This window comes from Vulpes lagopus, chromosome 3, assembly GCF_018345385.1.
Source record: "Vulpes lagopus strain Blue_001 chromosome 3, ASM1834538v1, whole genome shotgun sequence".
NCBI lineage: Eukaryota > Metazoa > Chordata > Mammalia > Carnivora > Canidae > Vulpes > Vulpes lagopus.
Genome location: NC_054826.1, coordinates 99,706,221 through 99,728,335, shown reverse-complemented (window position 1 = coordinate 99,728,335; position 22,115 = coordinate 99,706,221). Strand labels below are relative to the sequence as shown.

The 22,115-nt window shown below is 40.4% G+C and overlaps 1 protein-coding gene across 3 annotated transcripts in view; it reads left to right on the top strand.

Annotated features, from left to right (window-relative positions):
- The window catches only part of CYTH3 (cytohesin 3), an 84,690-nt gene that overhangs the window by 32,772 nt on the left and 29,803 nt on the right, over positions 1 to 22,115 (top strand). Inside the window, exon 3 of one of the 3 annotated variants that reach the window (XM_041748339.1) lies at positions 7,394 to 7,534. The exons of the other annotated variants lie outside the window; for them this stretch is intronic. Coding sequence (XP_041604273.1) covers positions 7,528 to 7,534 — 7 coding nt within the window. The 5' untranslated portion in view covers positions 7,394 to 7,527. The remainder of the gene's footprint in view (positions 1 to 7,393; positions 7,535 to 22,115) is intronic. 3 annotated transcript variants of the gene reach the window in all.

Genomic DNA, 22,115 nt, shown 5'->3' with positions numbered 1-22,115 from the left:
TCCTTGCTTACTTTGAGATGGAGGTAGCATTGTTGATTTTTTTTTTTTCTGATTGTAAAAGTACAAGTTTATAAAATATTTCAGAAAATGACAAATAGAGTAAAAGCCATCTATAATTCTTCCATTCTCACATTTTGGTTTGGTTTGTGAAACTTGGCTTCTCTGTGAGTGAATGTGTATATTTTTCAAAACGCAAACAGGAAGCCTGTCTATGTAAGACTTTGTACCTGGCCCTTTTCATTTGTGTACCTGAGCACGGAGCAGCCTTGCTGTGCTCTGTGGCCCGAGCTCACATCTTGTCTCTCGGGAACACTTAGGCTCCATCACACTTTGTGCCATGGAAATTGCCCCGTGAGGAGCCAACTGTCTGTCATAACGTCTGTCCTCCAAGACACAAGGCTTTCCTTCAGTCTGGCACCTCAGAGAGTAGGATGGAAATTGGGGTTCCAAATTTCTTTTTAAAGCTTTTATTTATATATTCATGAGAGACACAGAGAGAGAGGAAGAGACATAGGCAGAGGGAGAAGCAGGCTCCCCGCAGGGAGCCTGATGGCGGGACTCCATCCCAGGACCCCAGGATCATGACCTGAACTGAAAGCAGATGCTCAACTGCTGAGCCACCCAGGTGTTCCTTGGGGTTCCAAGTTTTTGTTTTTGACTAGTTCTGTCTCTTTGGGGGTTTGCATTAGTCATTGGACGCTCTCCATGGATTCAAAAAGACACACAAAAAAATTTCTTCTTTCTCCTCCTAGCAGAATGGGTATCTGAAGCTCCACTTTGAGAAGGATAAACTCCTTAGAAGTTTCTGGGTGAAGAATGTTAATAGTAATTACTTACAATAACAGCAGTGACAGTACTTACTCACTGTTACATTTAACTAATCATCTACTAGGTGCCGGATGTTATACTAGGCACTTTGCATTTGGAGTGTTAGCTCACTTGTAATTCTTACAAAAGTCCTGGAGGTAGGTATTGTGAGCCCCACGGTTCAGATGAGAAACTGATAGGGAGATAAAATAACTTGCATGAGGGTGGAGTTGGGCTGTGGACTCACAGTTGCCTATTCTGGCGGTCTCCCTTGGCAACACTGTATTTTAAAAGTAGAAGCAGAAATGTTTGATCATTTTTTGGGAACGTGTTTAAAATCAAGATGTAACTGCTTTTATTTATTTGGCCATCGATTAGTAGTGAATGGGAAAAGCCAACCAGTCAGGGTAGGCTGGTGCCCTGGCTAACTTGAGTGACTGTATTTTCTCCTCGGGTTTCCCTATACTCGCTTTGGCTAATTCAAGGTTTACCTTCTGTTCCTCTGTTTTACTCTGCTGCTGGACAGCTGTTATACATCTGCTACTCTCTGCCCCAAGAACGTGTGGTTGTTGTGTGCATAGACAGTGGCCCTCTGTATCCTGTTTGTATGTGCTCTAGGAGCCTTCAGAATGAAGAGGCTCCTTTGGCACTGCAGTGTCCTATGCTCTCCTGTCACCATGTCCTCAGTCACTGATTACTGGTGGAGATGTCTAACAAAATTAGGTTCTTTTGTCACCACAGAAATGAAGGAAAAGAAGAAGGTGAAACAGTGGAAGGAAGAAATAGCTATAAAGAAAAGGGCAGGTTTTACATTCTCCAAAATAGAGTGTTCTCAAGTGTGAGGGGATCCTGTTGTACATCTGGGTGGCGGGAGGGGTTGGAAGAGTGGGAGGGCACTTCTCAGAGGAACAGCCCAGATTTCCAGAAGCTAGATGGTAAAGTTCAGCATGGTTTAGATGCAGATAAGAAGTTCTTCCGCCTCCTCTACTGGCTTTAAAACTGTTCATTTTTTTATTTGTAAGGTCATTTGGGGGGAGCCTCCTTGCGACCAGTTTAGCTCTTTGAGTGTGGCCTGACCCCTGAATCTTACCCTCCCACGCGAACTTGAGAGCTTGATTCTTTTCTTACAAAGACTTCTTTCCAACCCCTGCCCTTCCTCCAAAATACTCCATATTTGGAGCTAAGTATTTTGAACAGAGCCTGGCTAGAGGTCATGTCAAGTTGGTTCTTTCCTGTAGCTATGGCAAAGTATGACTTTAAAGCAAATGTATATAGAAAAGGAAGTGTTCCTCTAGGCCAGGGACACATTGTTTTCACTTATGGATGTGCCATACTGTTGCAGCCTGTCCTCTTTCACAGGCCTCTTTGCAGCTGGAGAGAAGGTGACCGGCCTTGGTTGGATCATGAAGACTGGAGAATCAAAAAAACACAGTTTTAGACCATTCTTCTGTGAGCCTTAGATTAGCAGAGTTAAACACTTAAATCAGGATGTAAAATGAAGGAAAGTTTCACATTTTCACATTCGTTATCAGCAAAGTTTTCAAGGAGCACTTCAGTCAGAATAAACCTGAGTAAGTTACCTGGTGGTTTTGGAAATCTCGTCTGCCTAGCACATGGTCATGATTAAATAAACAGACCCAGAGCAAAGATCAGGGTCCCCTAATGCATTCTCCAGAATGTTAGAACTTGTGGACCATCTGAGAAGGTTACTTGTTTTCATTCAGTGTGGAATATTCCGCTTGAGTAATCATAACAACATTTTCTGGGATACTTTCAATGAAGTTTTATGAGGTCTTACTGACTTGGAAGATAGGTGAAGAATTTGACAGCCCATTTGGGTGGAGAAAGACAAATATGCGAATTATTACAAGCATAGTTGATGGAAATGCTTCCCTTTGGTTTCCTAAGCAGAGCCCCATCCCAGATTGGGGAAATATGCCAGGCCTCCTGCATTGAACAGCAACTGTGATAGGGGCATCATTTCAGTCCCATCTTCAGTGGGAGTGCTTCCAAGTCTGATGCTTGTTGGTGGTTTCTGCCAGATATCCTTCCCTTAGGTTAAGAAAGCTGCTATTCTTAGTTTGCTGGATTTTTTTTTTTTTCTAGTCAGGAAAGGCTGTTGAATTTTATCAAATGCTATTTTCCCATCTATTGAGATGGTCATATGTTTTTCATTATGAGTCCCTCTGTCTTATTTGACTTTTCAATTTTAAACCATTTGTACATATTATATCCAGCGACTTGAGGCTTTAGGACTCCTCTAAGTTGCAAACTTTGCAGTAGTAATACTGCCATAAACTTTGCATGTATATACATTTGCTTTCTCCTTGGATTTGATTTTTCCTTTGTTCTGATTCTTTTTTTTTTTTTTTCTAAGATTTTATTTTTATTAGAGAGCGAGTAAGCACAGGAGCAGGGGGAGGGGCAAAGGGAGAAGCAGACTCCCTGCTGAGCAAAGAGCCTGATGTGGGACTCAATTCCAGGACCCTGGGATCATGACCTGAACTGAAGGCAGGTGCTTAACTGACTGAGCCACCAGGTGCCCCACCCCTCCTTTGCTCTGTTCTTATCTGCTCTCTCTCTCTCTCTCTCTCTCTCTTTTTTTAAAAGATTTTATTTATTCATGAGAGACACACAGAGAGAGAGAGAGAGAGAGAGAGAGAGAGGCAGAGACACGGGCAGAGGAAGAAGCAGGCTCCATGCAGGGAGCCTGACGTGGGACTTGATCCTGGAAGTCCAGGACTACACCCCAGACCAAAGGCAGGCGCTAAACCACTGAGCCACCCAGGGATCCCTTCTCTCTTTTTTGTAATGATTTCCACTTTTCTAAGCAGTTAATGATTTATTTATTTATTTATCTTAAAGCCTCTCCTGTCATTCCCTGGATTTAGGGGAGAGTGAGAGCACACCCATATGCCAGGTCTGCCAGGCTTGGGGACTCTGAAATGCCCAGCCTTCCTCATCCAGCTTCTGCCCAGGAACTGATATGTTCTTGTAACCTTCGAGATGTCCTGTTGCTTTACCTGGAGATCCTGACTGAATCAGAGCTTGGAATGACATTACAAAACCTGATAACTCAGCCTGAAAATTTTTTTTTTTCGGCCTGAAATTTCAGGAGAAAACTGGACGTTTCCTAGAACCTCAGCTATGGAGTAGCTGCAGGACTCTCCGGTGGGGTTTCCAGCCAAGACTGCTGACCCCACCATCCTTCCTGGACTGTGAGATAGAAACCACATGGATTTCCACCCTGCTTTGTCCTAAAATAGCGCTCCCTCATTTCCCCCACCCCATTACCATTAAATTCCTCAAGCATTCTACCTTTCAGATGTTTGTGAATGGGAAGTGGAATGCCAGATGTTATACAGCTGTATCCAGTCGGCTGAAGACTGAGTTGTGGTTCACGCTTCCCGACAAGGAATAAGAACATACCTGAGTCGGTTTCTAGGGGAGGTTATTGGAGAATGTTATTTGTAGGTGTGGCTATGGGAGGAACTCGGGTTTTTAGTTGGAGAACTGCCTCATTCTTCAGCTTAAAGCAGAAGCTGAGCTCAGACACATCGCCTTTTTAGAGCATACCCTTTTTGCCTGAGGTAGGGTTTTCCAGGCTAGTGACACAAGTTGATGTTCTTCTGAGCTCCTGGTGATGAACATTCAAATTGGGTTTTCTTTGTTGAGAGTCAAAATTACCTCCTGCTGGGACGCCTGGGTGGCTCAGCGGTTGGGCATTTGCCTTTGACTCAGGATGTGATCCCAGGATCCAGAATCGAGTCCCACATTGGGCTCCCTGTCTGCCAGTATCTCTGTCTCTCTCTCTCTCTCTCTCTCTCTCTCTCTGTCTCATGAATAAATCTTAAAAAAAAAAAAAAACAAACAAAACCAAAATTACCTTCCCCTCCCTTTTATTTATTTAAAAATATTTGTTTATTTGAGAGAGAAGAGACAGAGTGTGTGCGCGCATGAGCGGGAGGGACAGAAGGAAAGGGAGAGAGAATCTGAAACAGACACCGGGTTGAGTGTGAAGCCCAGCACAGGACTCAGTCTCAGGAGCCTGAGATTATGACCTGAGCAGAAACCAAGGGTCAAAACCTTAACCAACTGAGCCACCCAGGTGCCAACCCTCTTCTTAAATAACATTTTCAGCATAAACTTTTTCCACCTTTAATTTTTTGCAAGCTTCATAGTAATGTAGCCCTATTTGGACAATGTTTATCTGTATACCCAGAGTAATTTCTCTGAATGCTCCATTGGATATGTGATAGTAAATATGTACACATCTCTTTGGACAGTGTGACATAAGTAATACTATATTGTCTTGATTTGTCTTGTATTTCAGACTTTATTAACATTAGATGTTTAGTTCAGCATAAAACAGGCTAAACATTGGTTTAGAATTTGTTTTGAGCCTCACCATTGTGTGCTGCATGTTCAAGATTTTCTACTGTTTTGTTTGTAAAGATTTTATTTATTCATGAGAGACAGAGGCAGAGATGTAGGCAGAGGGAGAAGCAGGCGCCCTGAGGGGAGCTCGATGCATGGGACTTGATCCCCAGACCCCGGGATCTCGACCTGAGCCAAATGTAGATGGCTCAACCACTGAGCCACTCTGGTTCCCCTAGATTTTCTACTGTTTGGACTGCACAGAATGTATAAATGACAAACAGGCACGTGATGGCAGAGTAGGGAACCAAGGATCCTGGATGCTAGGATCTCAAAACAGAAAGATTCATAAAAAAGCTTTTTTTTTTTTCCTAACAGCTTTATTGAGACACAATTTATATCCCCATCAAATATACCCCTTTTAAAAAAGTTTTAGCTTTTTAAAAGATTTTATTTTTAAGTCATCTCTACACCCAACATGGGGCTCTAGCTTACAACCCCAAGATCAAGGAACCCCTGTTCCTCTTACTGAGCCAGCCAGGTGCTCCAAAATTCACCCATTTATACTATATAGTTCAGTGAGTTCTAGTAAATCTATAGAGTTGTACAGTCATCACCCAGTCAATTTTAGAACCTTTCCATCACCCCAAGAAGATCCCTCATTACTGGGTGCAGTCTTTCCTTGCATCAGCCCCAACCAACACTATTCTAATTTCTGTCCATAGAGATTTGCCTTTTCTGGACATTTAGCATCAAGGGAAACATATGTGGTCTTTTGCATCTGGCATGTTTCACTTAGCATCATGTTTTCAAGGTTCATTTATATGGTAGTAGATATTAGTATTTTTTTCCCTAAATAATATTCCACTATGTGCACACACCACAACCTGCTAATCCACTCATCAGTTGATGGATATTTATCTCCACCTTTGGTCTGTTTTAAATAGTGCTTCTATGAATATTCTTGTACAAGTAATTGTTTGAATGTGTGTTTTAGTTCTTCTGGGTACATACATAGTAGAATTCCTGGATCCTTTGTAATTCTTTAACTTTTTGAGATTGCTAAACCATTTTCCAGGACAACCAAACCATTTTATGTTCCTGTTGGTGGTGTATGAAGGTTCCAGTTTCTCCACATCCTTGCCAAAGCTTGTTAGTATCTTCGGTTAAAAAATTATTATAGCAGCCCCCTTAAAATTATTATAGCCATTCTGGTTGGTCTGAAGTACAATCTAATTGTGGTTTGATTTGCATTTCCTAATGACTAATGCCATTGAGAATCTTTTCATGTGCTTCTTGGGTATTTGTGTACCTTTAGAAAAATGTTCAGGTGCTTTAAATTTTTTAATTGGGTTGTTTGCAATTGAGTTGTAAGAGTTCTTTATGTATTCTGGATACTAGACCCTTATTAGATTCATGATTTGCAAGCATTTTTCTCTCCTCTGTAGGTCATCTTTTTACTTTTTTTGATAATTTTTTTTTGCAAAAGTATTTTTTCTTTTGTTTGTGATTTGAGTGCTTAGGAATGCACTGCCAAATCCAAGGTCATGGAGATGTACTCCTATGTCTTCTTCTAGAGTTTTATGGCTTTAGCTCTTACATGTAGCTCGTTGATCTATTTGGAGTTGATTTTTTAAAAAGATTTATTTATTTATTTTAGAGAAAGAGAGGGAGTGAGTGCATGCGCCTGCATGTGTGGCGGGGTGGGGGGTGACAGAGGGAGAGGAAGAGAGGATTCCAAGCAGACTCCATGCTGAGTGCAGAGCCTGATGTGGGGCCTAGTCTCACAACCCTGAGATCATGACCTGAGCCAGAACTGAGTTAGATGCTCAACTGACTGTGCCACCCCGGTGCCTTGGAGTTAATTCTTATATATGGTGTGAGGTAGGGGTTCAACTGTGTTCTTTTGTATGTGGATATTCATTTGTTCCAGCTCTCTTTGTTGAAGAGCTTATTGTTTTAAATATCTTTCATATGTGCTTCTGTGTTTAGGCTCTATATTCTTTTCCATTGATCTTTTAAGCTATTTTTGTATGAGTTCATACCACACTGTTGTTATTAGGACTTTAATACCTTTCAGTCTATACTAAGTGTAGACTTAAGCTTATTAATGTGTTCAGATCATCTCTATATTTAAGAAAGTGCAAGCACAGACTACTCTTTCTAATAGTTTATATGAAGAAAAAAGAGATTGAACTCATTCCTTCAGATCTGTCACACACAGTGGATGGGACGAGAGATTTGAACATGTTCATAGATTGATGGAAAGAAGCTGGTGGGAAAGAGAAAAAGTTGGAAGATCGAAGAAAGAGCATGGCTTGAAGGCAAGGTTTTGGAAGAAAAATGAAAGGTAAGGGCACAGGCTTGTATGTGGTGAAAGTTGCTCACCTTTACTTGACGCAGTACTGACTGTCACTCTCTGTGAAAGCTATAGCTACAGTTCTGTAAAACAACACAAGCATATTTGGTTTTTGTAAACTAAGTATGGAGGACCTACGAAATTGGCATTTGCAAATAAGTGGATGCATAAAAGCTAATCATTCTTTCTCTGGTCTTGCTATTTAGATTAATTTTTCCATTGAGTGCAGCCTTTGCCCTTTGGGAGTGAGTTTTGATTTGAAATAAAGAAGGGTTGAGATTAAATTTTGACCTACTAAACTTAGTTTTGAAGTAAAAGCCATGTTTTGGTTTTGTGATACTTGAGACTTGAATTTTGTGGTTATTGATTATTATATCTCTACAAGTTGATTTTTTTTTAAAGGGTAGAATGGTGTTTTATGAAATGCTGGTTTGTGTAGTCAAGTGGAGAAGAGTGAGCTGCTAATTATAAGAAAACAAGTGGCACTAAACAGGACCCAGGCACACTGGTACAACCTGGATGCCCCTCTGCCTAAGCATCAGAGATCATCATTAGTCCCATCCCACTTAAACACTTAACAAGTGTTTTTGCACTGTTTCTCACCTGATTTTGCATATGTGACTGTACTCTGGAAGACTGAATCTGAAATGTTAACTGTGGTTATCTCTCTGTGGCAGGGTTGTAGCTGCTTTTTCTTTTGTTGCTTCTGCATGAGCATGTGTTTTAGCTTTTGGTGTGATAGAAAAACTCTTGAAAAAATGAGTGAACAGGATAGAGTTGTGAATCAGTGAGAATTATGTGTGGAAACTGAAAAGAGTGTATTTGCATAAAAACTCACAGGTTTTGATGATTTGACTGCTGTAATCACACACATTATCTGTTCCTGCAATTCTGGAGAATTAATTTCTGTATACAGACCTATACCTAACCTCCATACAAGTGAAGAAGTGAGAGAAGTGAGATACCCTTACTTCTGCTTACTTTAAATGATGGAGAAAATTACTTGCCTATCAGTAAAGGCTGCCTGCAAGTGTTTAGTTCACATTAAATTTGTTAGTTACTGATTCATTGACTGTTAAGAGCAGGCCAACTAGAGTGTTATGTGGTACCACTTTTTATTTTTTATTATTTAAAAATCTTTTTTTTAAAGTATGCGCCATGCCTAGCACAGAGCCCAGTGCAGGGCTTGAACTCAGGATCCTGATATCAAGACCTGAGCTTGGGATCAAGAGTCCGACACTTCACTGATTGAGCCACTGAGGTGCCTCCTGTGGAACCACTTTTTAAAATGTTCTTTTGTCATATTAGCTGTGCTGTCCAATAAAAATTAACCGTTACTGGAAATGTGGAGCATATCTTTATTATAGTGTCATATAGTGTAGCATCTAACAAATTGGTTCAGGTTCAGAGTCAGCACTTCATAGTACCATTTGCCTGGGCTGCTGTTTCCCTAGATGTTAAAATGTTTGAATCCTCCAGGTCAGTGGATGTTATCATGGCAGGGATATAGCTAAGATGCCATGTGCAGCTCAGAATCAGTGGTTGGACATTTTCTCCTTGTTTCCATTTTTGGTGTTATATTTTTAGAATGAGTCAGCCCTAATATTCACTTAGTGTAGATGGACCCTGACATTTCTGGTCTCTGAAGGTCTGGCTGGTGTTTCATTAGCATCCTGACCCCATCCCCATCCTGACCCCATAGAGGCTGTGATGAACCTGGCACTTCCGCACCCCAGGAGGGACCACAGTGCTCTGGAGCCAGTGGCTTTCCTCACTCCCCTTGCCACTTCTCCCTGACCTGTGTGACTGGAGATCAGAGTGTACCATTTCTTCTTTCTGGTCATCAGGGTATAGAAGACACCTAGTTTTTTCCTTAGGTGATACGAATGCTTTTCAAAAACTTTAAATTTTGACTTATAGATTCACAAAAAGTTGCAAAGACGGTTGTACAGAAAGGTCTTACATGGCCCATTACTCCGTTCCTCTTGTTGGTTACATCTTGTGTCATTGTAATACAGTTTCAAAAAGCAGGACATTGACATTGATGCAGTGGGTGTGTGTATTTGTGTATCATCTTATCACTCCTGTAGATGCATATAACCAGTACTGCAGTCAGGACAGAACTATTCCGTCACCACAAAGATCTCTGTGTCCTGCTGGCCCATTTATAGTCATACCTGCTGTCCTTTCTCCCAGACCATTCTTTTTTTTTTAATGTTTATTTATAGAGAACAGTGGGTTTTTTTAAAATTTTTTTTTTAATTTTTATTTACTTATGATAGTCACAGAGAGAGAGGGAGAGAGAGGCAGAGACATAGGCAGAGGGAGAAGCAGGCTCCACCCACCGGGAGCCCGACGTGGGATTCGATCCCGGGTCTCCAGGATCGCGCCCTGGGCCAAAGGCAGGCGCTAAACCGCTGCGCCACCCAGGGATCCCTCCCAGACCATTCTTAATTTCAGGCAATGACTAATCTGTTTGCCATTTCTATAGTTTTGTCATTTCAAGAGTATTATGTCAGTGGAATCATAGTCTGTAACCTTTTGAGGTTGGGTGGGTTTTTTTTTTCCCCTTCGCTCAGCATAATACCCTTAAGACCCATCAAGTTGTTGCGTGTGTCAGTAGCTCATTCACTGTTTTTTTTTTTTTTTTTTTTTAAAGATTTTATTTATTTATTTATTCATGAGAGACACAGGCAGAGGGAGAAGCAGGCTCCATGCAGGGAGCCCGATGCGGGGCTCGATCCTGGGGCTCCAGGATAACGCCCTTGGCCAAAGGAAGGCACTAAACTGCTGAGTCACCCAGGGATCCCCAGTTCATTCACTTTGGTTGCAAAGTAATATCCCAAGGTGTATATAGATGGACCACAATGTGTTTATTTGCTCACCTGTTGTACAATGCTTGGGGTTGTTTCCGGTTTGGGGATGTCATAAGTAAAACTGTTATGAACATTTGCATATAATGGACATTGTGTGGACATTTCATTTTTAAGTTTCTCTGGGTTAAATGTCTAGGAATGATATTGCTGGGTCATTTGGTAAGTGTGTGTTTAGTTTATAAGAAACTGCCGCAGTTTTCCAGAGTTTTTCTACGTACACATTAGCAGTGTGTGAGATCCAGTTTCCCCACAGATCCTCTGTCAGTCTTCTTTATGTTAGCTCTTGTACTAAATGAGTAATAATAGCTCTTTGTGGTCTCTGTTTGCATTTTTCTAATGACTAGTGATGCTGAACTTCTTTTCATGTGCTGCTTTGCCATCTGTAGATCATCTTCGATGAAATGTTTCTTCTAATGCTTTGCTTGTTTTCAGTTGGCTTGTTTGCTTTTTACTGTTGAGTTTGAGAGTCCTTAAATACATTCTAGATGTAGAGTCCTTCATCGGATATATGGCTTAGAGAAAGTTCTCCCAATTTGTAACCTGCCTTGTCATCCTCTTAACGGCGTTTTCCGCAGAGCAAAGGTTTTAGTTTTGATGAGATTTGGTTTATTAACTCTCTCATATGGTTAGAGCTTTGGTGTCCTGTCAAAGTACTCTACTGAGCTCTAGCTCCTTCAAGATTCTCTCCAAAAAGGCTTATTCTTTTACATTAGAAATTTAACTCTGTCATCCGTTTTGAGTTAATTTTTATATGAAGTGTGAAGGTTAGGTCAAAGTTCATTATCTTGCTTATGAAGATCCAGTAACTTCAGCCCTATTTGTTGCAAAGCTCACCATCCTCTATGGAATTGCTGTTGTACCTTTGTCAAAAATCAGTTGGCTCCATGAATGACTCTTTGGAGATCTCTTTCAGTGTTACTCCAATTTAATCTTTTTTCAAAATTGCTCTAGCTGTTCTGATTTTTTCGACTTGGCATATAAATTTTAGAATAATCTTATATATAAATATGTATAGTGATATATTTAGAATAATCTTCTCTATATCTATAAAAAATCTTGCTGGGATTTTTTTTTTTTAAGATTATTTGAGGGGGGGGGGCATGTACAAGCAGGGGGAGGGGCAGAGGGAGAAGGAGGCAACCAGCTGATGAGCAAGGAGCCCAACCCAGATTCCAGGACCCTAAGATCAGGATGTGAGCTGAAGGCACACACTTAACTGACTGAGCCACTCAGGTGCCCCATTTTGTTGGGATTTTGACAGGAATTACATTAAACGCATGTTAATTTGGGGGAAATTTATGTCTTTACTGTGGTGAGTCTTCTGACATGAACACAGCATGTCTTTACATTTATTTAGATTTTTAAAATTTCATTCATCAGTATTTTGTAGTTTCAACATGCATGTATTTCAGCATACCTGTTTTTGTTAGATTTATACTCAAGTTTATTTTTCAAGTGATGGAGGTAACATTAAAATTTTATCACGTGGGGATCCCTGGGTGGCTCAGCAGTTTGGCGCTGGTCTTTGGCCCAGGGCGCGATCCTGGAGTCCCGGGATCGAGTCCCGCATCGGGCTCCCTGCATGGAGCCTGCTCCTCCCTCTGGTGTCTCTGCCTCTCTCTCTCTCTCTCTCTCTCTCTCTCTCTCTGTGTCTATCATAAATAAATAAATAAATAAATAAATAAATCTTTAAAAAAATTTTTATCACGTGTTCATTGCTGTACATAGAAGTACAATTGATTTTTATATGATGTCTTTTATCTTGCAGTTTTGTTGAACTTATTTTTAAGTTTTAGAAGGCTTGTTAGGTTATTTTTTATTTTTTAAGATTTTATTTATTCATGAGAGAGACACAGAGGCAGAGACATAGGTAGAGGGAGAAGCAGGCTCCCCTCTTAGGGAGCCTGATGCGGTACTCGATCCTAGTACCCCCCAGATCATGGCCTAAGCTAAAGGCAGACACTCAACCACTGAGCTACCCAGGTACCCCTGTTGTTAGGTTTCTTGGAATTTTCTAGGTGGATTATCATGTAATCTGCAAAAAGGGACACTTTTATTTCTTCCTTGAGATACATGTACAGTGATTTTTATGTCAATATTTACCTGAGAAATACTGGCTAGTAATTTACTTTTTTGTACTGTTTTACTCTCATTTTGGCTTTAGTGTTTGTACTAGCTTCAGAAAATGAATTGGGAAGTAAATGTTCCTTCCTCTTGTTTTTGGAGAAGGGATTGTATAGAATTAGTGCTTATTCTTTAAAAGTTTGGCAGAATTCTCAGTGAAACCACGTGTACCCAGAGATTTCTTTTTTGGGAATTAAAAATTACAGACTCTGTTTTCCTTAATTGTCATAGGCTCTTCAAATTATCTACTTCATTTGGGGTGAGTGGTAGTAGTTTCTGGTATTAAGGAAATGGTACATTTGAGCTCAGTGTAGTTTATAGTATTTTTTATTCTGTTGATGTCTAGGGGTCCTGGGGGGATTGCCCTGTTGCCTTCCTCACGTTGCTAATATGTGTCTTTTTATCTTGTTAAGAGGGTTGCCTTTATTTATTTATTTATTTATTTATTTATTTATTTATTTATTTATGATAGTCACGCAGAGAGAGAGAGAGAGGGGCAGAGACACAGGCAGAGGGAGAAGCAGGCTCCATGCAGGGAGCCCGATGCAGGACTCGATTCCAGGACTCCAGGATCGCACCCTGGGCCAAAGGCAGGTGCCAAACTGCTGAGCCACCCAGGGATCCCAGATTGGTCATTAAAAAAAAAATCTGCTAATCTGTGTCTTTTAATTGCTTTATTTAGAACTTCTATATTTAAGGTGATTACTGACATATCAGAGCTTAAGTTGTCACTTCACTTTTTTTCCTGTTTCTTTTTTTTCCATTTCTCTGAACTTTTCCTGTGAGTTACTTGAACCTTTTTAAAATTTTTTAAATTAATTTTTTAATTTTTTAAAAGATTTTATTTATTCATGACAGACACAGAGAGAAAGGCAGAGACATAGGCAGAGGGAGAATCAGGCTCCATGCGGGCAGCCTGATGTGGGACTTGATCCCGGGTCTCCAGCATCACACCCCAGGGCCAAAGGCAGCGCTAAACCACTGAGCCACCTGGGCTGCCCTGAATAGCCTTTTTTGTGGTTGCTCAAGGTGCGTGTATACACATGGATGTGTATAAGCTATGTATATATATAATATATAATTACATAATTTTTAAAAGATTTTATCTACTTGAGAGAGAGCTTGAGTGCACAAGCAGGGGGAGGGGCAGAGGAAGAGGGAGAAACAGGCTCCCTGCTCATCAGGGGATGCAGGGCTCTATCCCTGGGTCCTGGGATCTGAGCCGAAGGCAGACATTTAACTGACTGAGCCACCCAGGCGTCCCTCTAATTACATATTTATATAATTATAGTTTACTGGTATCATCACTTTTCTACTTCAAGTAAACTAGAGAAACTTTACTTCCCTTTTATATCACTTAACTCTTTTTTCCCGCATACTACATCAGACAGAGTTCTAATTTTTATCTCAACCGTAATTTAGAATACTTGAGAAGGAAAGGTTCTTGTACTTACCCGCATTTTACCCACATTTTTACTCTTTCTGTTGTCCTTCCTTCTTTTTCTGAATTCCAACATTCCTTATTTTGTCATCTCCTTTCTGTTTAGGGAACTTTAGTCATTTTTAGGGCAGGTCTGCTCGTTACAAATTTCAGTTTTCCTTCACCTTAGAATAATTTTCTCCTTCATTCCTGAAGAATAACTTCACCAGGTACAGAATGGAGAGTCGACCATTCTTTTCTTTCTTTACTTGAAAATTGTTGCAGTACTTCTGTTGGCCATGATGGCTTCTGATGAGAAATCCAACCATTTGAATTGTTCCTAACCTGTAGGAAAGATGTCATTTTCTGTGGCTGATTCAGCCTTTTTTCTCTTTCAGAAGCATACGGTTGATTTGACTTGGCATAGATCTCTGGGTTGTGCTATTTGGAGTTTACTCACCTTCTTGAATTTGTGGGTTTTGGTTTTTTTGTTTTGTTTTGGCAAATTTGGGAAGTTTACAGTCATTTTTTAAAAAGACTTTTCCAGCATGTCCTCTTTGTCCTCATTTGTTTCAGGGAAATTCTTTGTTCTCTTTTTGACTGTCGAGTGCCCCTTTCAAGTGTGGAGCTTCTCTTGTCAGAGCTCACAGAGAACTTTTCTGTCATGTACATCCCTCTGGGATTTTCTTTGTTGACTCAGGTGCCCCTTGTTAGAAGTGGTGTTCTAAAATCCTATCATTACTCTTTCTAAAACAATTGAGAAGTAAGATATAAGTCCCCTCAAAGGAAGAGGCGCCCTATCTCGCTTCTCATGCAAAAAAATTCTAGTTTTTTTTTTTATTTTTTAGATTTTATTTTTTATTTATTCATGAGAGACACAGATTGAGAGAGAGAAGCAGAGACACAGGCAGAGGGAGAAGCAGGCTCCACGTAGGGAGCCCGACGTGGGACTTGATCCCAGGTCTCCAGGATCACGCCCTGGGCCGAAGGCAGGTGCGCTACACCACTGAGCCAAGCCTGGGCTGCCCAACAATTCTAGTTTTGTGTAGGGTGGGTTTTGCTTAAATATTTTTCTGTTTTTTTTTTTAATTTTCTAAAAAAATTCACCCTTCTGCCCAAAACTGACTAAAATAAGGATAAAGGGGCAGCTGGCTGGCTTAGTCAGAAGAGCATGAGACTCTTGATCTTGGGGTTGTGAGTTCGAGCTCCATATTGGGTGCAGAGATTACTAAAAGACTGTTTAAAAAAAATCAGTATAACATATTTCCTTTCTCTGTACTAATGGTACAAGTGGCCAGCTCTTGCTTATAGTGGCAAGGAAGCACAGAGCTTCACAGAACAAAGGTTAGCAGTAGCCTACATTAGGATTGAGTCAGTTTTTATTGCTAGTGGTAATTTGATATTACTGTGGGAAATCTTATTAACCTTATGCGTAACCAGGTTAGATAAGAAGGAAGCAGTAGATCTTGCAGGTGCTATGGAATTGCCATAAGCTCCTCCTCCCTGTTAGGTTTCCCTATTATTAACATTTTACATTAGTGTGGTACATTTGTTAAAATTGACAGAGCAGTATTGATACATGGTTATTACCTAACCCCCAGAGTTTACAATAGGGTTCTGCTCTTTGTTCTTTGTAGTTCTGTGGGGTATGCCAAATGCGTAATGACGTGTACCTACCATTTTATAATATGATACATAGATTTACCACCCTAAAATCCCCTGTGCTCACTTATTTATCTCATCCCTCATCTCCCTAACCTCTGACAACCACTGATCCTTTTACTGTCTCCATAGTTTTGCCTTTTCTAGAACATCATGTAGTTGGAATCATACGCTATGCAGCCTCTTCAGACTAGCTTCTTTCACTCAGTAATATGCATTCAGGTTCCTCCACATTTTTTCTTTGCTTGATAGTTATTTTTAGTGGTGAATAACATTCTTTTGTACTGCTAAAGGGCGTCTTGTTTGCCTGTAATGTTTGCAATTATGAATAAAGCTGCTGTAAACACATGTGTACAGGTTTTTGTGTTTGCATGTTTTCAGCTCACTTGGGTGACTACCTGGGAGTGTGATTGCAGGATTGTCTTATAAGACTATGTTTAGCTCTGCAGAACTGCCAAACTGTCTTCACACAATTTTTATTCATGTATATTTGTGAAGCGGCTCCCTCTCCCTCTCCCTCTTCTACCTTGCACTGTACCTTCTGGCGGGGCGGGGGGGGGGGGGGCGCAGAAAACGCAATTAAACAAGCCTACTGTCCAGATGCGTATTTTGCTCTGTCATTCAGTTATCTAAGAGAGAAAGTCTCATTGTTCACTATTAATTTTTCATGATTGAAGTAAATTTAATTTGAAATTGCAAATAACATTCAAGAAGAGAACTTGATTTTGATTAGCGTTTTTCCATGGTAATATATATTAACCTTTTTATAGGCAAGGAAACAGAGGCACAGAGAGGTTGGGTAAGTTGCCCAAAGTGGTCACAGCTGGTAACAGACAAGAGACCAGCTTTGAGACAGGTAGTCTGGCTGTAGAATTCAGGCTCTTAATTACTATATCAGATGGCATTCTGTACTCAATACATTGCATTCATGCTTTAAGTTCAGGACTTATATGTTTATAGCCACCTTTTAGCAGTGGTTTTCAAATTCTAGTGTTCAACACAATCATTTGAGAAGCTTGTTAAAATTTGGAGCCCTAGGCCTCATACTGAGAGGTTCTGATCTGATAGGCATGTGATAGGAACCCTGTTTTCGACAAATACCTCTAAGTGCTACTGATGGAGAAGGCTGGAAGACCATGTATAAGAAACTGCTATAGAAGATGAGCTGGAGTCCGTGGTTCAATGAAACACTTTCAGATATGGATTCCAGATAGATGGCCGAGTCATTGGCTCTTATGTGTGGGTTTGCCAGATGGAGTCAGGGAATAAATCTTCCTTTACCACTGCCTGTAAGACACACGCTACCACAGAAGCTCTCTTGCCCTTCCTTGGTGGCCACCAAACAGTGTCAGTGACAGGCTGGCATGTTGGTCATCAGAGGGGGGTTATATATGAAGGCAGAGGAGGATCTGGTGGGGAGGGAAGTTCCATGTGAGTGTAAGACAAAGCAGTTCACTTAAAAACTTGCCATGACTGCTCTCATTCTTAGTTTATTGCTGATTTTATCGATCTTTGTATTGTACAAAAATTCTTAACAGTGATAGATGTGCATATCTGAGGTGGAGAGGACTTTGGAAGAGTAACAGCCACAGGATGTGAGGCAGAGGTGCAGTGATACTATCTGACTCCTGTCTTATACCTCAGGGCAGATTGTTCTTAGGTCATCTGAGCGGGATGAGCATCAGTTCTGTGAATGGCAGGTTCTTAGAATGTCATTTTAGTATCTTTTGCAGGAAATTAATTCTTCTCTTTATTGAGGATTAAAACGGACTACTTAGGGTGCCTGCGTGGCTCAGTGGTTTAAGCATCTGACACTTGATTTTGGCTCAGGTCATGATCTCAGGGTCCTGGGATCAAGCTCCACATTGGGCTCCACGCTTAGTAGGGAGTCTGCTTGAGATGTTATCTCTCTCTTTCCCTCTGTTTCTCCCCCTGCTTTCCTTCACTCTCTGTCTCTCTGAAATAAAATCTTTGAAAAAAATTTAAAAAAAATAAAAGGGATTACTTATCCATAAGTAAACTTTTAGAGACAGTAAATACAATGCTTCTATGCACAAATGTTAAGTGTGCATAGAAATCAAGCTGTTTTACATAGATATGTGTGTATACGCATGTATAACTACCAGATCAAAATCTAGGTGGTTTGTGATACCACACAAGGCTCTTCTGTACCCCTCCTCATTCAGTACCCTCCTCTGCTTTCCAGATTAACCTCTCTTCTGATTTCTTTTCTTTTCTTTTTTAAGATTTTATTTGTTTATTCATGAGAGAGACACAGAGAGGTAGAGGAAGAAGCAGACTCCATGCAGGGAGCCAGATGTGGGACTTGATCCCAGGACCATGGGATCACGCCCTGAGGCAAAGGCAGACACTCAACCACTGAGCCACCCAGGCATCCCTTGCTCTTCTGATTTCTGTCACCATAAATTTGTTTTGCCTGTTCTGGGCACACATCTGATAAAGAGAGTCATACAACGTATAGTCCCTTGGGGCTGGCTTCTTTTACTCAGCATAATGTTTTCAAGCATGTGTCAATGCTTTTTTCCTTTTTTGTGGCTGCATAATATACCACTGCATCTGATGGGCCACACTGGGTTTATCCATTCATCTTGTGACTGACATTTGGGTAGTTTCTACTTATTGTCTGTTGTTCCCAGTGCTGCTGTGAACATTCCAGTTTGTGTGGACTTGTGTCCTTGTTCTCTTGGTAAATACCCGGGAGAGGGACTGTACGGTTATATGTGTTTTACTTTTTTTGAAGTGCTGCCAAAGTGGCTTTGTGGTACTTTTTAAATGAATTTTTTCTCTGTATTATTTTCTCCTTTGTGTTTAAGCAGCTGCTATTTTTCTAATCCCTGGAGGTGAATGCTTAGCTTATTTTCAACTTAACTTTTTTTTCTAAAATACATGTTTTTCAGTTGTGACTCCATGATTTACTAGCATGCAGGCACTGCTATTTTCTTCATTATGCTCACTTCAGAATTTTGTCATTTACATCTTCTTGGACCAATGTGTTCTTTAGAATTGTGCTTCCATTTTGCATTCATATAAAAAGTAAAATAGGAGCAAAGTAATAAGTTGGTCAGGGTACTTCCAAAACTTGTTCAGAGTCCCACTCTTCAGAATCACTCTATGGAAAGTATTTGTGTTTCTCTACACAGTCTTGTCCTCTGTGGGTGATGCATCATTTCCCAAAAGAGTACTGCTTTGTTGTCTTTGGGATTTTTCAAATTCTGTAAGTTTTTATGCTCTGACTTTGGTGATTCTACCAGAAAGTATCAAGGAAAAGTTTGAAGCAATAACCAAGCAATAACTCTTCATCAGATGGTTATTATATTGTGTGTGTGTGTGGCAGAAACATCAAGATCAATTATGCCTCTAGCAATAATAAACATTCACAGATAGGAAGGCAGTGACTTATATATCACAGTTAATTTCAAAGATGCTAAAATGTGAAAAAAAAAAGTACATCTTAAAATTGTTGAAATGTGGGCAGCCCCGGTGGCCCAGCGGTTTAGCGCCGCCTGCAGCCCAGGGCGTGATCCTGGAGACCGGGGATCGAGTCCCACGTCGGGCTCCCTCCATGGAGCCTGCTTCTCCCTCTGCCTGTGTCTCTGCCTCTCTCTCTCTCTCTCTCTGTCTCTATGAATAAAAATAAAAAATCTTTAAAAAAAAATTGTTGAAATGTATTGTCCATAGTGCAAGCTTGTGAATTGTGTTAGTCAAATCTGTATCTTTCCTTTTTTTTTTTTTTTTTTACCTTTAGGGAAAAATGCCATTTTTACATATATGTCAATTTCTGCTTTATGTATTTTGAGCCAATTTTGTTAGTGGCATACAAATTCAGTCTTGTTAGTTGTGTAATTGAACAATATGTCATTATCTAGTGCCTATCTTTGATTTCCTATGATATTGTAGGGGGAGCAACTTAACTTTGGTAAAGGTTTGTCTGGCAGAGCATTCTACCCTTTCACCTCAATCATTAGGTATTGTTCTATTTTGCATGTGCCCATTGTAGAGGGCATTTAGTTGGATCTTTTTTTAAGTCCATGTTTTTTTTTTTTTAATTTTATTTATTTATTTATTTATTTATGATAGTCACAGAGAGAGAGAGAGAGAGAGAGAGAGACACAGGCTGAGGAAGAAGCAGGCTCCATGCACCGGGAGCCTGATGTGGGATTCGATCCCGGGTCTCCAGGATCGCGCCCTGGGCCAAAGGCAGGCGCCAAACCGTTGCGCCAAACCGTTGCGCCACCCAGGGATCCCTAAGTCCATGTTTTTAAACTTCGTCCTATTTTCATTTATGTTCATTGTAAATGTGTCAGTTATTTATTACTACATAACAGTATTCCAAAGTAAACACCTTAACAGGACACTGGTTTATTTTGTCCCACCATTCTGTGAATTGGCTGGCAATTAATGAATTTCTGTAGTCTGGGTCCATGCATGTGGTGGCATTTCAGCCAGGATCCCTCAACCTCATTTCTCTTCTTTTAAGATCTTATAGTACTTCAATAGTAGCTAGGAACTCATGCTAATTTAACCTGTTTTTTTAGTGTTAGGTAGATATTATTTCTATGCGGGTTAAACCACAACTTGTACAGAATTCCCATTTAACGAGTCAGCAGGACCGACCAGTTGCGAAGCCCATGCTCTGCCACTGTTCTTTGTGCCCCGTGGAATTGGTCTGTCCCTGAGCTGATTAAAACTCTAAACAACAACAACAACAAACAACCAAAAATCCAAGTCATAACAAGAAAGCTAGTATTAATTAGTAATTAAGGTAAAATTTAAGGGTAAATGACATCACTTTCAGTTAGGACTGAGTAGCCAAAAATGTGGAGCTGTGACTTAGCTGCATGTGATTATTTCAACTTTATTTTATCTACTACTATCAAACTTTTGTGCAATGGGTAATTTTTAGGGATTGCATTTGACATATTGTAACTAAAACATAGGGTTTCTGGCCATGGTTCATACTTGGGGACCATTATTTTCCCCTGGAAGAAGTTGGAGAGCCGCTGATTGACTTTAAGAAAGATTGTGTGTGTGTGTGTGAAGTTTGTAGGAGAATCCTTAGATATTTATAGTAGTAAACCAAATTGTAGCTTCTTAGTAGATTGGAATCTGTTAGATAAACTAGATTATTAATATAATTTGAAAATTAGAAAATACTTAATTTTGGGATACCATCTGATTATATTTTAATGTGTCATCTTCCATTTTTCACTGATTTTTTTTAAAGATTTTATTTATTTATTCATGAGAGACACACAGAGAGAGAGAGAGGCAGAGACACAGGCAGAGGGAGAAGCAGGCTCCATACAGGGAGCCTGACATAGGACTTGATCGGGGTCTCCAAGATCAGGCCCTGGGCTGAAGGCAGTGCTAAACTGCTGAGCCACCCAGGGTGCTCTGCATTCTCTATTTTAGTGGATTATTTTCATAGTCTTTATATAGTGGTGGTTTTAAGATATTATATAGCTTTAATTCATCAGTCTACCATCAAGTGATATTATGCCACTTTACCTGTAAGATGAGAACCTTAAATCACTATTGATTTAATTTTGATTTCTCCCTTCCCAGGCTTTGTGCTGCTTACTTTTACATATATTATTGACCTAACACATTTGTTATTTTTGCTTTAAACAGAACAGTAAATCTTTTAAAGAGACTCACATCATGAGGGAACAATGTTTACTCACATAGTTACCATTAGTATTCTGAAATCTTTTGTGGAGATACAGATTTTCATCTGCTAGTTCCCCCCCCCCCCCCCCCCCCCCCCCGTGCCTAAAGGACTTTCGAATTTTTTATAATGCAGATCACATAGTGATGAATTCTTTCAAGTTATTATGTCTGGAAATGTCTTTGTTTCAAAAAAAATTTTTTTTTTAATAGTGAAGGAGGCAGGAGGGACAGAGGGAAAGAATCTTTTCTCTCTCTCTCTCTTTCTCTTTTTAATTAGAGAGAGAGAGTATGAGTGAGGGAAGTGAGGGCAGAGGGAGAGGGGGAGAGAGAGAATCCCTTTGCACGTGTGAAAGCAAACTGCCCACTGAGTGTGGAGCCTGACACGGGACTCAATCCCAGGATCCTGATAAGATCATGACCCAATCTGAAATCAAGAGCTGGCTGCCTAGCTGGCCCACCAAGGCACCCTGGGGAGAGAGAATCTTAAGCAGGTTCCATGCCCAGTGCAGAGCCTAACATGGGGCTCTATTTCACAACCCTGAGATCATGACCTGAGCTGAAATCAAGAGCTGGACACTTAACCTACTAAGCAACCCAGACACCCTTCACCTTGACTTTTGAGAGACATTTTTCGGGGTGTAGATTGAATTGGGTCTGAGTTTTTCATTTAGCCATTTTAGGCAGGATATAAGTCTAGTCTCTATTACTCCATCTTGACCAGAAGCAAAAGGACCTCACTTAAGTACGTGCATTAAAGTCCTACAGTCCTGAACCCAAAACACAGACTTCATCACTGTGG